Below are 17,961 nucleotides of genomic sequence, written 5' to 3' on the forward strand. Positions count from 1 at the left end.
ATTATGTATAGTCCTTGACTGCAAACCAGGACCCTGAGCCAGCGTTGCGCTATTGCTTCCTAACTGCGCTTCCCTTGTTTCCCTTCCCAGATTAGCAACTGCTTGAATCTGCCTTTTGGAACTAAGGGACGGTCAAAGAGGCTGAATGAAGCCTATTTCCTACAAACAATAAATGGGGGACACAGAAAGGCTTTTGTGCCCAAGTGGGCCCACAGAGTCCTGCTCTGCTTCAGAGCCTCAGTGAGGCCCAGCAAACCTGGGCAGGTAAGATCCTGAGCTCAGGTATTTTTTCTCGGGATGGTCTGCAAGATAATTAGCCTAAGGCAACCCAATGCTCTGTCTGAATGAAGGGCTGCTTTAGTAGTTCAAAACCCAAGGTCTCCATGGTAAAACTCTGAAAGAATTTGTCTTAAGTCTGCACATGTAGGTTCATTTTAAGTTACTGCAATAGCAACAAGCGGTCAGAAGACGAAGAAATGACGAGACCAAGCTACAAAGATTTTGAACCCCAGGTTCACACAGAACAAAGGCGCAGTACAAAATGGCGCCCTCCGCGAGGAGGAAACGTCAACTCGCACAGAGCGTGTATCCGCCCGGGGTTCTCCCAGGGCAACGCTGGGACCAAACTCACGTGAGCTGGAGCGTCCTATGACAGCTCTAGTTAGACTCCTCCCCGGTTTCCGCCACTCCCTGCGCACATGCGCTCCAGGTCCTCAGTAGGATGCCAGTTGCGCAGGCGCAAGAGGCCCCTCCTCTCAGGCGACTGACGCAAGGAGACTGTTCGCAATTTATCCCGTGTGACCTTGAGTCTTTTCTGCCTCCGAGGACCGGGGTTGTCCACGGTTCTGCCTTATACCGCTTTTAGCCTCCTGGTCTGTCACGGAGCCCAGACCTGCCGCAGCTGGCACGGGAGGACACGCTTTTCCCTACCATCATGACCCGAAGCGTGTTAGCCATAGGCCCTGACTCCGGAAGCAGCGTTCAGGTATTTTCTTATCCGGCAGCGCGGGCGGCGCCTCAGCGGAAGAGCGGGCTTCCAGGCCGCAGCGATCAAACCCCGCCCCCCACCTCACGTAGTTGGAGGTTTCCAGAAGCGCTAGCATTACTGCGCCGTGCAATTCTCGGCGGTCCGAGCGCGTGTTTGCTGCCTCGTATTTCCACCACTTAGCAGCCATGATAAGCGCCAGCCGAGCCGCAGTAGCGCGTCTTGTCGGCGCCGCAGCCTCCCGGGCCCCCCAAGCCGCCCGCCACCAGGTAAGGGACTGCCGGGCCTTCCCCGAGGGGCTCACGGCCTTGGGACTCAGTGCGGCAGGCCGCGGCCTTCGGGGTCAGAATTCTCGGGGACAGACGGGGAGAGACGGAAAATAACGCACGTTCAGTATTCAGTGCTGCCGGTTCAAGGCCTCATTCAGGGTTTTGCGTTCCTGTTTCAGGCCCTGCTGAGTCACACTCCTTGGGAGCCTAGAGTTTTATCTCATCGAGTAGCGGGCAGTGGTCCTGATTAGTCCTTTTGAGACGATTAGACAGTTTTGGTCTTGAGTAGAAGGACGATTGTTCGCTGTGAAATGCAGTGTGCGCGAGGACCCCATTGCTATGATACAACGAAGGAAGAAAGAGCATCTGAGTAGTAAATTAAAAATCAAGCTCTGATTTTTTTGCTTACGAACATTTGACTAGTTAGCTCCCCAGAATTTTGTTCTGCGTTATTTCAGAAAAAATAAGCAAATCAGGAAAAGGCCATGGAATGGTTGTTCATTATCGTGTAAGACTAAAAACATACCTTTTGGGGAAATAGGAATTGTATTTCTTTGCACTCAGGTGGGTAAAAGAAGACTTGGAAGTAGCCTGAGGTGAGATTGTAACAAAGGTCTTTGACACTGATGGGAAGCCACTCCTGACATTTTTTTTTTTCCTCGTAAACTGCCTTCACAAAATTACTAATTCTAGTTCTCTTAAAGCAGTAGCTTGGCAGGGTCGGGGAAATGTCTCTGATTAAGTTAAATCTGCACCTGCAACACGTAACATGTGGGTCTTAGGTAGACACCGCCCCTGATGATGAAATTGAGTAGTATTTTAACGTATTTTTGCTTCTCCACGGGATATTTGGCAGAGCCTGGAAATAATTTTGGTTGTCACAACCTGGGTAGCCATGCTACTACTAGGTTCTAGTTGTAAAGGCCCAAGTTGCTGCTAAGTATTCTACAGTGCATAGAACGGCCCAGCTCCCAACAAAGATTTTGTTTAAAATCAATAGTGCCGAGGTCGAGAGACCCTTTGGTAATGTAATTCAAGATAATTTTATATCTATTTATTTCTCTGATTTCATTGGGAAAATTTGTACTTTATTAGGCATGTTTGTTTCAGTACCATAATGTCTCTTAGACATGAAATATTTTATTTCAGTATATTTTATACATGGTAATCACTCAGTGAACAAAATGAAAGTCTCAACCTTTCGTGTATTCTTCAGAAGAATAATTAAAACAAGTGCAAGTTTTCATGTGTAGTTCATGGCTGATCCTTTTTTTTTTTTTTTTTTTTAAGGATGGCTGGAATGGGTTTAGTCATGAAGCTTTTAGAATTGTTTCAAGGCGGGACTATGCGTAAGTACAATTTCGTTTCCTTTAGCATTAAGATAATAAATATTAAGCCCCAGAGCAATGGCCTCTAAATTTGTGATTAATTACTTCACTCAGAAAAAAACACAGCTAAGTTTATTTATAGAGTATGCATTTGCCACAGTAGCAAATGTTTTCTTATGTTTTTCTACAACCGTTTTGGAGATCACTGTTAAGATAACTAATCATAGCATTGTTTCAAATGTCTTACAGATCAGAAGCAATCAAGGGAGCAGTTGTTGGTATTGATTTGGGTACTACCAACTCCTGTGTGGCAGTTATGGAAGGTAAACAAGCAAAGGTGAGCATGATTGGAAGCTCTGGATCATGTAGTGGTAACCAGTACACAATCAGAATTCTGTGTCCTTTGGCTTAGATAAGGGACATTTTCAAAGCTGCTTTAAAATTTTTAAGACTCTTGTGAGGTGAATCTTTGTGCTTAATTGTATGCTGGTAATAAATGAATGGATTTGACTTCCCAGGATTTAAGTGTGTCCTAGTATAGATGTAAGACTACTAAGTTACCATTAGGACCCATTGGGATGACTTGTACTGTTGATTACTTCTGTAATTAACGTTCTGCTTTTTTGTAAGTCAGCTAAACAAAGGCTAAAGGTGCAGGAACAGTCTAGAAACAAGTGGAGCTCCAAATAATGCATGGGCTGCATGCTAAGTAAGGCATGTTCTTTACTTCCTTCTAGAGGAAGTAGAGGCTATTCCTCCTTTGTTTGTGAAATCTTTATTCCCACCTGGTTCTCCTCAAGAATGTTTGGAGCACCTGGATTTTTGAATTCCTTGTTGGCAGTTTTTTTAATGCCTGAAACTTGTAGGCATCACCAAAAAATCAGAAGTAGATTTAACTCTCCGTATGGAAGGAAAGATTACGTTGTCCAAACACTGAGTATGAAAGATGTGATTTATATTTATTCCTGTTTTTTGGATGTTCTTAGTTGTAGGTTGTTTGAATCTGCAATAGTAGTTGCTTACTATATCAGCATTCACAGAGCAGAAAAGTATGCCCATTAGTACTGTTCTTTAGTGCTTGTTTTGTGTCTTAAATGATTGGTACAAAGACACTAGTGGTGACTGGAACCTCATTCTCTGTCCTATTTTGGGAGTTTTAGGTGCTAGAGAATGCTGAAGGTGCCAGAACCACCCCTTCAGTTGTAGCCTTTACAGCAGATGGTGAGCGACTTGTTGGCATGCCGGCCAAGCGACAGGCTGTCACCAACCCAAACAACACATTCTATGCTACCAAGCGTCTCATTGGCCGGCGATATGATGACCCAGAAGTTCAAAAAGACATGTGAGTAATAGCAAAAATGTATTTATATGCAAAGGCTATACGGATGAATCTTACCAGCAGGATCTCTGGGGACAGGCCCTGCTCCTGCCAAAAGGGTATCTCCTTCGAAAAATTCAATTCTGCCTTCACAGATTGGGTCTTTGCTATGTGTGACATGATATATGAAGATCTGGCTAGTCATTCCTGGACCACATAAATTGGCCTTAAACACATAAGGTAGATAATGGCATAGGCGCCATCTTGATACTGATCAGATGTTTTCAAGGTTCATCCTTGTTGTGGCATGTATCGGTATTTCATTCCTTTTTATGGTCAAATAATATCCCATTGTATGCATACAATGCTGCATTTTGTTTATCTGTTAATGGGCATTTGGGTTGTTTCCACTTTTTGGCTATTATGAATAATGCTACCATAAACATTTCTGTATAGGTTTTTGTGTGGACATGTATTCTCATTTCTCTTGGGTAGACATCTAGTAATGGAATTGCTACGTCATATGGTATCTCTGTTACCGCTTTCCAAAGCAGCTGCATAAATTTTTGGTGAGACGAATGTTCATGTTTCAATTTATCAGGATGTTTTTACATGTTAATGATTGCTTTCTAAAGGTTTTCATTAAACAAATTCCTGAAGTTCTCATTTGTTGGCCATGGATCTCTTGGGGTGGAAGATGGGCTTTCATGGTGTATGGTAACCTCATGGTAGGTTGTGCTGGCATGTTTTCTCAAGTATAATTTTTGTGTCTTTCAGTAAAAATGTTCCTTTTAAAATTGTCCGTGCCTCTAATGGCGATGCCTGGGTTGAAGCTCATGGAAAACTCTATTCCCCAAGTCAGATTGGAGCATTTGTGTTGATGAAGATGAAAGAGACTGCAGGTGAAATAGCTTAGTTCATATCTGGGAAAATTCAGAGAACTGCATGATTCCTCTGAGATCACTGGCTTCCATACCTCAGTGTCCTTTGGATGAGTCTGCAGTGGCTTTTATACAGAATACCTAGGAATGGCAAAACTTTATTATTCTTTCCCTACAAATTGAATTTCTCTTCCAAGTTTTCCTAATGGTGGCTTGCTTGTTTCTTTTTTCCAGAAGGGAAATCAAAAGACTACACATTAAGCTTTTGTGTCTGTTAGGTAAAACTTCGCATTTAAGAAACTAGTGGCTCTTTTAAATCTAAAAGTAGGTCATTGTAGCTGGTGAGCCTTCACTAATATGTTAAAGGTGAGATCTTGGGTTTTTAAAATTGGAGTGTTTTCCTACAAGGTCTCTTCATGTTAGGTCATATGCTAAAAAACTATTGGGTGCTGTTTGTGACCTCAAGAGAGTGACACAGGTTGTTAGGCTACATTAGTAATTGTAGCCTGTTTCATCTGATAGGGTCTCATGAATGATTTTCATTGATTGCTTTTCCAGAAAATTACTTGGGGCATACAGCAAAAAATGCTGTGATCACCGTCCCAGCGTATTTCAATGACTCTCAGAGACAGGTGAGTTTAATTATCATTTTTAATACATTTATTTATTTATTATTTATTTATTTATTTTTGGCTGCATTGGGTCTTGGTTGCTGCACATGGGCTTCCTCTAGTTGCAGCGACTGGGGGCTACTCTTCATTGCAGTGTGTGGGCTTCTCATTGTGGTGGCTTCTCTTGTTGTGGAGCACGGGCTTAGTTGCTCTGCGGCATGTGGGATCTTCCTGGACCAGGGCTCGAACCCGTGTCCCCTGCATTGGCAAGAGGATTCTTAACCACTGCTGCCACCAGGGAAGCCCCCCAGTTAGCATTTTTATTCAGGAAATTAATGGTACCTGGGACACGGTGGAAAATGCTTTTTTCTTTTTTTATAGGCTACTAAGGATGCTGGCCAGATATCTGGACTAAATGTGCTTCGGGTAATTAATGAACCCACAGCGGCTGCTCTGGCCTATGGTCTAGACAAATCAGAAGACAAAATGTAAGTTTGTGCAGTGAATTCCACCTAGATTTGTGAGACTTAAGTGCATGGAACCTTGAAACTTATCCTAAATCATCATCTTGATTTCATGGTGATTGAACCTTATACTTAGACTGGGAATGTACTGCCTTGACCTTTTCCCAAGGCTTTTATGCTCTGTGTTTTTCATTCATTTCAAGATTGTCCCTTGATTACTTTTTCTTTTTAAAGTACTGGCTGTGGTCATTTTCTTCCCCTTGGTATGCCTGTTGGCAAGTATTCATCCAAAAGAGTGCTTTTTGCTTTTTAACATTTCATTTTAACTGTATGTGTTTTACATGTTGCTATTAGGGCCACCTGTTAAGACATACTTATGCAGTCATCAACTTTCATAATTATACTTGGGGGGGGGAAATAGCTAAATTTATGTTGGTTTGGTTACTGAAATCCATACGCTGTGATGAGTTTTGTTCCTGACAGCCTTTTTTCTTTCTAGCATTGCCGTATATGATTTAGGTGGTGGAACTTTTGATATTTCCATACTGGAAATTCAGAAAGGAGTATTTGAGGTGAAATCCACCAATGGAGACACTTTTTTAGGTGGTGAAGACTTTGACCAGGCCTTGCTGCGTCACATTGTGAAGGAGTTCAAAAGAGAGGTTAGTTACCAGTGTGGTTAATATGTACACATTGGAATACTGAGAATTTCTTTGTTTGGACTGCTATTTGCTTTGTTTTACGATTTTTTTTTCCCCTTAAGAGAGTGTTGAATAGGCCACTGAAATTGCATTTCAGTTCCATGGGTGCTCTGAACTATTCTGGTTATCATAGCTTCAAATTGGGAACAAACAACAATTAAAAGGCTATAGCGGGCTTCCCTGGTGGCACAGTGGTTGAGAGTCCGCCTGCCGATATGGGGGACACGGGTTCGTGCCCCGGTCCGGGAGGATCCCACATGCCGCGGAGCGGTTGGACCCTTGAGCCGTGGCCACTGAGCCTGCGCTTCCAGAGCCTGTGCTCCGCAGCAGGAGAGGCCACAACAGTGAGAGGCCCACGTACCACACACAAAAAAAGGCTATAGCACCTGGTGTGCAATAGTACTATGGCATTTTATATAAGGGACTTGAATATCTTTGGATTTGGGGTATCCGCATTTGACAGGGGTTGCTGGAACCAATTCCTCACAGATACCAAGGGATGACTGTATAGGTTTCCCCCACTATCTGAAAATTGAGCCTGCGAAACTTTTTTTTTTTTTTTTTTTTTTTTTTTGGTACGCGTGCCTCTCACTGTTGTGGCCTCTCCTGTTGTGGAGCACAGCCTCCGGACGCGCAGGCTCAGTGGCCATGGCTCATGGGCCTAGCTGCTCCATGGCATGTGGGATCCTCCCGGACTGGGGCACGAACCCATGTCCCCTGCATCAGCAGGCGGACTCTTAACCACTGCGCCACCAGGGAAGCCCAAGCCTGCGAAACTTTTGATAAGCTGAAATGTCGTGAAGCTACACATTTTGCTAAAGGATGCACAACATAAATGGTTGTATGCTCACAGACAGTTCAAAGCTATGGTGGTGGTTTGGTGCTCAGATAAGTGTAGTTACTGGGGAAGGAGCTTGGGGTGCACACTGCCTCTGTAATGGCTCGCTGCAAAGCAAACGCTGAACATTACTTGTCCTTTTTTGCCTTTTTTGTAAAAGTGAAAATCCTTTTTAGATTTTATTTGGTTAGCAAAAACAGGTACTAAAGTAGATCTTATATAAAAGGGAAGTGGTGTAAAGCAAACTTTGGAAAAGGAATTATGGGAACTCCTTTTTTGAGCTAGAATTCTACGGCTGGAAAGAACTGAGAACAGTTCATTCTCTAACTCCAGACACATATTTTTCAAAGTAGGTCTTCTTTTTTCCTATAGATTTTTAAAGGTAATAAGTAATTTCTGCTTGTTTATAAAGGTAGGGCTCTATTTTGTTTTGTTACACCTTACCACTGCAATTTAAGTTGTATTCATTTTCTTAACACTAACATATTGTGTGTCTTCACTTTGTAGACAGGGGTTGATTTGACCAAAGACAACATGGCGCTTCAAAGGGTTCGGGAAGCCGCTGAGAAGGCCAAGTGTGAACTCTCTTCATCTGTGCAGGTGAGACGTGGACAGATTCCACCAGTCTTGATGGATCTTTTCAGCCTGAGTTTACTCGAATAGCATATTCTGATTGGCATAATGTCAGTCAGATTTTTTTTAACAGCTTTCTGGTTGGTGATAAAAAGCCTTTCCATTAGCAAAGGAGCATTATGTTTTTTATGGGTGAGCTGAAGCAGCCAAATCAGAAGTTATGATTTGCTTTCCTGCTGCCACCTGAGAACCTGGAATTAGATCTCCTGCCATCTTGCTATATCCCTGACACGGACCTAACATGCTGTTATTCTCTTCTTAGTGGTTAAGGCAAAGGGAGGCTTCATCTTTCAGAACTGGAGCAACTTTAGCACTCTGGGAAGGGAAGAGGTATTTATAGCATCTGTCATTGTGTTGGTAAAGCGGATGACCTTCAGTCACATCTGGATTTTCTTTTTCTTTTTTTTTTTTAATAGCAGCTATAAGGAGTGACAAAGCTGTACAGGGTCATCCATGAAGTTGATGGTATTCCCTTGTCCTGCTGTCAGAATTTGCACCACGATGGTTGGGGCCAAAATATGTGGCATTACCAGAGGATAGTTTATAATTCTTCCCAGGGGTTGTCATTTTATGAAACGGGACGTTGCTTGGTTTTACTGTGGCTCTATCCTACTGATAGGTATTTGGATTGTTTTCCACCATTTTGCTATTATAGCAAGGTGTATTGACCATTCTTGTACATTAATGTTTGTGCATGTGTGATTGTAAGTCTGTAGGTTAAATTTATAGAAGCATTTATTACCCTTGAGTTTATAATGTGGTTTGGGGAGGTGGACACTAATGAGAACATTTTTTTATTATTTATTTATTATTTTTTTTTTTTTGCGGTACGCGGGCCTCTCACTGTTGTGGCCTCTCCCATCGCGGAGCACAGGCTCCAGATGCACAGGCTCAGCTGCCATGGCTCATGGGCCCAGCCGCTGTGCGGCATGTGGGATCTTCCCGGACCGGGGCACGAACCCGTGTCCCCTGCATCGGCAGGCAGACTCTCAACCACTGCGCCACCAGGGAAGCCCAAGAACATTATATTAATAAATGTCAGAAGTAATGTAGAGGTTAAGAGTTACTCTGCAAGCAGACTGGTGGAGATAAAGTCCTTATTTCATTACTTATTAGCTGTGTGACCTTGAATGAATTACTTAACATTTCTGTTTTCTTGTCTATAAAATGAGGATAATTAGTGCTCCATTCCCCCTTAGAGTTGTGAAGATTAGTAAATTAATATATATAACATGCTTAGGACAACGTGTAGTAAATAGTAAGTGGTACTCTAAATGTGTGTATGTATTTTGTTTTTTTAAAAAGGCAAAGTTAGATTTATAATAAAGGAACCTGACAGGTGTTTGACATAATTAGGAGAGCTTCTGAAAGGTGAGTTAATCAGGAAGAGAGAAAGGGTCAGGTAAGTATGAGGTTCTCGGGTAAAGACCTGAGTAAGGGTCAGTGTGGCTGAAGTACAGACTAGACTGGCGGAGGAGCATAGAAGATAAGGCTAGAGGCTTTATAGATTGGGGATTTGGTACCTTTCCTGAGATGACAACAGACTACTGAAAATTTTTAAGGTGGGCCAGTAACATGGTCAGATTTGGGGAAAGCACTCTGAGGTGGAGTGCTCTTTGTGGCAGCCTGAGTGGGTGTGGTAAAATGTTGGGAGGCTATTGCAGCACACCAGGTGGTGAGAGAGGAAGGACTTGGACCAGAGTGTGGTAGTGAGAGATACATGTTGGAATTGAGAGAGAAGAGGGACAGAACTTCATGGTGGAACTGGCTTTCGAGGGTGGAGAACCCTGGAGTTTTTCACCTGGTCATTCATTTATAGCATATAGAACTGCACTAATACAGTAACTACATGTGGCTATTTAAAATTAAATACAATTTTTAAGAATTCCATTTCTCAGTTCCACTAGCTGTATTTCAAGTATTCAGCCACATGTGACTAGTGGCTGCTGGATTGAAAAGCACAGATAGAGATCATTCCCATTGCCGCAGAAAGTTCTGTTGGATTGCATTACTATAGATAATTTTATTTACTGATGGCAGTTTGTTAGCATTTTGCAAAGAAAGAGAAGATTGTTATTGGTGTTCCTGAAACTATATCCAATATCACTGTTTTTACAAAAGATGTGTTGATTGTCCCCGTAAAGCAATTATCTGTCCAGGGTACTCTACCTGAAGAAAGCTGGTTATGGTTAAGGATTTGCTCCCTTCAGTCTTTATTCCCTGTTGGCCTTGCTTTGTGAAGTTGGAGGGGCAGCATACACAAACTCTATCCCTGGGGGTTCACCCCGAGACACCTGTTTCTGCATGTTTAGTAATGAGTTTTGTTAGTCTAAATATTCTTAATCCGTGCCTTATCAGGATTTTAGGCTTATTAAATACTGTATGTTACATGGTGTGACTGTAGCAGTGTTAGCTACTCTCTGGGGATGTGATAGCAGTAGTCAGTCCTTGTACTTCTCTTTAGCATTTTTGTTGTAGCTTTCTTAACCATCTTCCTGAAACTCGCAAAGCCCTGGTTTGGTGGCAGATTATTTGGTTCAGAGCATACCTTTCACATTTCTCTTAGTGAGCAAGGAAATTTTTTAAAACTTGGTAAAAGAACCCAGTAGTGTGATTCTTAATATATTTTTAATAGCAGGACAGACTGTTCTTCACCTCCTGAATGGGGATTTTTCCTGCTTCTCTATTCCTTTCTTCATTGTTTTTTTTTTTTGTTTGTTTGTTTTTTTTAAATTTTATTTATTTATTTATGGCTGTGTTGGGTCTTCGTTTCTGTGCGAGGGCTTTCTCTAGTTGCGGCAAGTGGGGGCCACTCCTCATCGCGGTGCGCGGGCCTCTCATTATCGTGGCCTCTCTTGTTGCGGAGCACAGGCTCCAGACGCGCAGGCTCAGTAATTGTGGCTCACGGGGCTAGCTGCTCCGCGGCATGTGGGATCTTCCCAGACCAGGGCTCGAACCCATGTCCCCTGCATTGGCAGGCAGATTCTCAACCACTGCACCACCAGGGAAGCCCTCTTCATTGTTAATAACAGATTTATAGTGTTTACTTCTGGGAAGATAAGAGGTTGACTCTTAAAGAGTCACTGTCTTTGGTGGCCGTTCATTTAAAGTGTCTGACCCTCCCTGTGATTTTCAGAGTCTTCCTTTCCTAGGGTATAGTCCTTAGTTGAAGTAATAAAGAGACTTCACCACTGGTCTCCCTGCTTCCTTTGCAGACTGACATCAATTTGCCATACCTTACAATGGATGCTTCTGGACCCAAGCATTTGAATATGAAGCTGACCCGGGCTCAGTTTGAGGGGATTGTTACTGATCTAATCAGAAGGACCATAGCTCCATGCCAAAAAGCCATGCAAGATGCAGAAGTCAGCAAAAGTGACATAGGAGAAGTGATTCTGGTTGGTGGCATGACTAGGATGCCCAAGGTAAGGACCCATGGAATTCTTGACATAGAGCACTGAGAGGGCCAACACATAATTTATTAGGACATAACATATGGCTTATGTTGTGTAGGGACATGAATATGTGGCCTTTCTACCACGCTGACCTGAAAGGCGGATGAATTTGTGCCCTTGCCAAAGAGTTCTTAAAGGGTATTTTAAAAAAAGGGTTAGGAAAGGGGAGAATGTCTTTGGGGTAGTAGCAAGGAGGATCCTGAACTTCAGTTTTATAGAATTTTTAGGAATGAAACAAAGTTTGCGGTCAGAGACAGCTTAACATCTTGGTACTAACTAGCCTCTATGGGCAATTTTGGACATGTGTTTTGCAGTATAGTGTTTGGGGTTTCTAAAGGCATCTCTTCAACAGAGATTTGTGCAATGATGCATTTTATCAACACATCATTCTGAAAAGACAGGTGTGTGGAAAACTAATAACTGAGCACAGAACCTGTTGATGGTGTAATTCTTGCTTTATAGCTTGAATAGAACTATCTTGGGCCTTGATTTTCATAATTTTTCCTTTGGAGTACTTGTGCTTAGGAAAATGATGCATACAATAAATCTGAAGTGAAAAGGTGAGGCTTTGAACCAGGCAGATATCTTTATGTTAACAAATTATCCCAGATGTTATTCAAATAGAACTTTTCCCTAGCATTAGTAAAATAAGCAGGAGGGGAAAACATGCCTCATACTTGCACCAGTATTGAATTACTACTGCTTCTGTTAAGCTGATTTTTAGTTGATATGTAGAAGAGGACTTGGACTATACAAATTAAGTCCCCTTGCCTTGTACCTTATATTTCTAATTTGATGTGTTGCTTGGGAAGCCAGATAACAAAATTTAGGCAAATTGTTCCCAAATTTAAAAGGGCTATGAATGAGATACTCAAGAGTAAAGTATATGTGTAACCAAATAATATACTTAACTCATTAACAAGAACTCAGCTACAAAATAATTTGAGTAAACATTCTTGGATCTGAAGCACCCTGACACCTGGTGGGGTCTCAGGACACATGTGCTATTCTCCCCTTCTCAGGCAATTGCCCTGAGTAGTGAGTGACAAGGTTCTTTTTTCTTTGTGCTCAGGTTCAGCAGACTGTGCAGGATCTCTTTGGCCGAGCCCCAAGTAAAGCTGTCAATCCTGATGAGGCTGTGGCCATTGGAGCTGCCATTCAGGGAGGTGTGTTGGCTGGTGATGTCACAGATGTGCTACTCTTGGATGTCACTCCCCTGTCTCTGGGTATTGAGACTCTGGGAGGTGTCTTCACCAAGCTTATTAACAGGAACACCACTATTCCAACCAAGAAGAGCCAGGTAAAAGCCACCCCACCCTACTTTGTCACAGAGATACTAGGTTCTGTGAGGATGTGATTATAGCCACTTCTGTGAGCTTTTCCTAGAAAACTTTCCTTTTTGTTTTGCAGTCCATACTAGTTGAATGTGGAGGGGTGGTAAGAATCTTGTCCTTTGTTCTCTTTTGTTTCTAGAAAAGTTCTCTTTACCTGTCAGCCAGTGGTGATGATTTTAGGGAAGTCATCAATAGTCTCTCTTTCTCAGGATAATAATTGCTAGAAGGAGCCTCATCATTTGAGACTAAATTCCTATACTCTTCTGTTCTCAAAGGCAGTAAAAAGAATGGCGTGGCCGAGACTAGGGGAGCGTGCTTGTCTTCCTGGAGAACGATAGGGGTTCTGAGATATCAAGCCAGGGTTATTTGGACAATGGCTTGGTCTTAGATTAAGAATTATTTCCTCTCTCAGTTGTGGTGTTTTTCTGAAAGAACTATGGCTATTGCTGTTTGAAGTGATGTATCGCCGACACATCATTCTGAAGTGTGTGGTGATTTCCTGTGACTATGAGCATAAAATAAATGTCCTCTCTCTGACCCACTTCTCTGGATGAGCATGTTTCAACATCTCGCTTTTTATAGCTCCTTCTCTTGAGGCCTTCTGTGCTAATGCTGCATCTTTGTACAATGCATTTGCTTAGCTGAAAACAATAGCTATTGTATGCCCTTTTGCTGTGCTAATCCTCCTCCTGTTCTCTGTAAAGACATAAGCCTTTGTCCTGAATGTAGTGTACATTAGGATTCTTCCAGTGTTGGGATGTGAATTTCTTCCTTTGGTTTGTTGCACTTTGTAAGGGGGAATAGGCTGGAAAAAAAAATCAGGCTGCCAACCCAGCAAGTTTCCTTTTTCTCCCTAGGTGTTTTCTACAGCTGCTGATGGACAGACTCAAGTGGAGATTAAAGTGTGTCAGGGTGAGAGAGAGATGGCTGGAGACAACAAACTTCTTGGACAGTTTACTTTGGTAGGTATTGGGAATCATGAATGTTATGCTCATTTTTTTATGGTGAAGTTACACTATTCTAACCCCTAATATTACCATAAACTGCTGACAGACGTAGTCTGTGTTATCTTAGCATAGTATTCAAATGAATTCTGCAACTGGATAACCATGGCTTCAGTTTTTACCTGAAAGCCCTGCTTCTTGTGCCTTAGGAACTAAATAAAGAAGCTTGTAAGAGCCAGGGAAATGTTCATAAACAGTGCTTATTAGAAGAAATTCCTGATTACTATTTTACTACTTTTAAAGACATTTGATATTGTTATTGGCTGCTACTTTGTCATCGTCGTCTTTTTTTTTGGCCGTGCTCTGTGGCATGTGGGATTTTAGTTCCCTGACCAGGGATTGAACCTGTGCCCTCTGCAATGGAAGTGCAGAGTCTTAACCACTGGACTGCCAGGGAAGTCCCTGGTTACTGGCTTCTAGTCAGCATCGCTTATTGCTTGTTGGGATGAATGATGGAAAAGTTTACTCTTCACGCATTGTGTGTCCTTAGGTACATAAAGCCATTGTGGTTACTTGCTATAGCCAGCCTTCACTAGTATGAGTCCTGTTTATTTCAAGCAGCAATGAAATTACTACTCTCACCAACAAACTCATGTTTTTGTACATTTAAGTGAAAGTTTCACTTGTTCCTCCCAGAAACCAAGTAATTTCTTCCCGAGAAGACTGTATAGGTTTTGGAAATAGAGCACTGGACCCCTTTGTGAGAGGAGCTTACTCTGGTATTTATTTATTCTAGATTGGGATTCCCCCAGCCCCTCGTGGAGTCCCTCAGATTGAAGTTACATTTGACATTGATGCCAATGGGATTGTACATGTTTCTGCCAAAGATAAGGGTACAGGACGCGAGCAGCAGAGTAAGTACTCTTATTTATTAAGACTGTAAGAGTGAGGTGAGGGACTTTTCTCTGTTGGGAACTAGACCCTCTAGATTGGGCATTATCTTTCCCCCTAGCCTCAGGGGAGGATGATGAGTCCTCTTTGCCTCTTTCTCCTCAGTTATCAGTGTCACATTAACAGGTATGGTGTTTATTCCCCTAAAAAAGGCAAGCACTGAGCCTCTGGATTGCTGAAGTTTTGGTAGGTAGGACAGTTAGTTGTTCTCTGTATATTTTAGACCCTTGGTTTCCCTCTGCTTATTGTAGGACAATAGGATAGTCCCCTTCTTCATAATGCACATCAAGACAGCTACTTTGAAGAGGAGGATTCTTTTTCTTAATACAGTAGAGGAAGAAGCATATAGTTTTCCTGGGAAATAATGAGGTGCCTTCTTTTCACTATAGTTGTGATCCAGTCTTCCGGTGGGTTAAGCAAAGATGATATTGAAAATATGGTTAAAAATGCAGAGAAGTATGCTGAGGAAGACCGGCGAAAGAAGGTGATTACTTTGCTCATAACTTCTATGTGAAGTGCCTTTCTTATTTATTCTCAGTCTTCCCATATCAAAATTTTCATGTTACAGAATCCAGCTAAAACGTCTTACAGACATCTCAGACCACAATGATTTCTCCCTCTTAACTGTTTATACTCTGTTAACTGTATGTAGCAGTTTTCATGTTGTCTTCTTAGTGAGGACGTTCAGCCAACTAGTTGATTGGGAAGTCTTCATTCATACTACATTTTTAATTTCTCTTAGGAACGAGTTGAAGCAGTTAATATGGCTGAAGGAATCATTCATGACACAGAAACCAAGATGGAAGAATTCAAGGACCAATTGCCTGCTGATGAGGTAAACCCTCTTTTAAAATAGCTCAGGAAGTTGGGAGGCATCGTCACCAACGTCAGTGAAGGTCATTTTTCTGTGCGGGTCTAGATAGGAATTTAGTTTTTAAAAAATGTTTCTAAATTTTAAAAAAATGTTTCTAAACATTCTGCTGTGTGTTATGGGATAAGAACCAGAAAAAGTGAGGGTCTGGTTTTGTTTTGTTTTTAAGTGCCACAAGCTAAAAGAAGAGATTTCCAAAATGAGGGAGCTCCTCGCTCGAAAAGACAGTGAAACAGGAGAAAACATAAGGCAGGCAGCATCTTCCCTTCAGCAAGCATCACTGAAGCTCTTCGAAATGGCATACAAAAAGGTACAAGGCTGTTTTACTCAATGAATATTTTGCTCCTAACTTGATGTAACTGCTCTTGATTACTGTCACTGATGGCTCCTACATAGCCATTTATGGAACTGGGAGTATTGGAATTGGAAATATCCTTCTTCCTGCCTTCTTGACTACTTTGGGTGGGAGGGAGGGAGGGTGAGGTCAAAGGGAAGAAATCACTAAAACTGGGAGAGTGGAACAGGCAGGATATGGCTTTTTCGTTTTTAGTTCATCAGAGAGCAAACTGTCACCCTTAACATTAAACAAGTGACTCAAATGTTTTCTTATAGATGGCATCTGAGCGGGAAGGCTCTGGAAGTTCTGGCACTGGGGAGCAAAAGGAAGATCAAAAGGAAGAGAAACAGTAACAGCAGTAAACTTTGGAGTCGAAAGGACAACATATTATGATGCTTGGGAGTGAAGGGATTTCCTGAGCTGAAATGGGCAAAACTTCAGTCTTCTACTGTGTTTTTGCAGTACTCTATATATAATTTCCTGAATATGTAAATTTAGTGACCATTAGCTAATGATCATTTAACACGTGATAATTCCCAACAGTACAAAGTTCACAGTATTCTGTCCCTAGCCTGTCATTCTTTTTCAGCTGCATGTAAAATGGGGGGAAAGATGATTTGTTGATCATTCTAAAGATTGAACGTTGTTTTGTGCTGAAGTAGCTGTATTTTCAAAGGGGTGAAACCATCTCACACACTGAAGACAGGTCTGGAATGAGACCATAGGGGGATGAGATCCTTCTAGTTACCTAAGTATTGCTGTACCAGCCTGTGTGTATATGGAGTTCTTCAACTGAGGTCTTGCAAGGCAAGCCAGCTGTGCCATGTTGGGAGGTAGGGCAGGGGAGGCTATATCAATGGAAAACTAAGCTAGCTATTTATGTGAGGTCCAGCTTCTAAAACACAAGTCTCCCAAACTTTCTGAAGGCATACTTTCCTAGCTACCCTTTGGCCTGTGTCTGGCACCTGTATCCCTGATGACTGTTCTTTTTGATCCATTCTGGATTTTTAAAAAAATAAATAGGAAAAGCATTTTGATCTCTTATCTGTGAGGGGTGAGGCCCTGAGATTTAGCTTCAGAAATATGACATGAATCACATTGCCCAACTCTCTGACCTCGATACAGGATTTTCTAACACTGGCATTTGAATTTCTAACAAATTGAAAACTTGGGAAGGCCGGTATAATAATAAGCATTATCACCAAAGACGAGTCTGGTTCAGAGGAGGCTTTTTTTTTTTCTCCCTAGCCCCATCTGAGGTTTGGAATGTTGAAATAGTCTTTAGATCTCTAACATGAAAATCAGGCCTCCTATTTCCAGGCTGATTTCTGCTCTAAATAAGTCCAACCAGAATTGGCTTACAGTAATGAAACACGTCTAGTATTAAGTCCTAAGGTGACTTCAGTGGCTCAATAATAACAGGAACCCAGATTCTTTCTATAGTTCTGCTTTTTCATCCTCAGTGAGTTGCCTTGTCCTAATTTCTCTAATGTAGTTCTAAATATCACATGCTAACAACTTCAGAACCAGGAAAGTGACTGCATCTTAGAACTCACTTAAGAATTACTTCTTAAGTTTATTTCTTAAAAATTAAGGAGATTGTTTACATGATAATTATGTTTTTGGAAAATTGTTTATTAACACCCTTTTAAAAGCTTCTTGAGGTTGCATATGAGAAATAATAGGCTCAAATTTTCAGTCACATGACCATTTGGTGGGAACCTTGTGGGATGTGCAGTAATTCTTTATGAAGGATTGTTTTGTGTCGTGCTGGGGAAGATAATTAGCATCTCTGGTTGGCCCTTGCTCACTAAATGCGTCTAGTGTTTACCAATCATTGTGATAACTAAGCCTCTCAAGCATTTCCAAAGCACCCCAATTCAGAACTACTGGTTTATATTAGTCAGGATTTCATCTTTGAGATCAGTGAGAGGAGCCAAGCATGCCCTGAATAAAATGGGTTCTATTAAGAGAGGTGGGGAGAAGAGCTGCTTGGGCAGGTACCCACAGATACTGTCTCAAGCTGTGCCATGAGTGGTAT

At 42.0% G+C, this 17,961-nt stretch overlaps 2 protein-coding genes across 2 annotated transcripts in view; one reads left to right on the forward strand and one right to left on the reverse strand.

Moving 5' to 3' along the window:
* The window catches only part of CTNNA1 (catenin alpha 1), a 347,088-nt gene that overhangs the window by 323,421 nt on the left and 5,706 nt on the right, over positions 1–17,961 (reverse strand). The window lies entirely within an intron of this gene.
* On the forward strand, positions 1,174–16,951 carry HSPA9 (heat shock protein family A (Hsp70) member 9; the record flags this gene model as incomplete). Its single annotated transcript, XM_079704118.1, has 17 exons — positions 1,174–1,254; positions 2,545–2,603; positions 2,832–2,919; positions 3,743–3,924; positions 4,678–4,802; positions 5,340–5,413; positions 5,774–5,880; positions 6,356–6,518; positions 7,903–7,995; positions 11,244–11,453; positions 12,556–12,783; positions 13,675–13,779; positions 14,558–14,675; positions 15,102–15,196; positions 15,455–15,547; positions 15,753–15,893; positions 16,196–16,951. The coding sequence occupies 17 exons, from the start codon at positions 1,174–1,176 to the stop codon at positions 16,271–16,273; spliced, it is 2,040 nt and encodes a 679-aa protein (XP_079560244.1). The 3' UTR covers positions 16,274–16,951.

Source organism: Hyperoodon ampullatus, assembly GCF_949752795.1.
Source record: "Hyperoodon ampullatus genome assembly, chromosome: 4".
NCBI lineage: Eukaryota > Metazoa > Chordata > Mammalia > Artiodactyla > Ziphiidae > Hyperoodon > Hyperoodon ampullatus.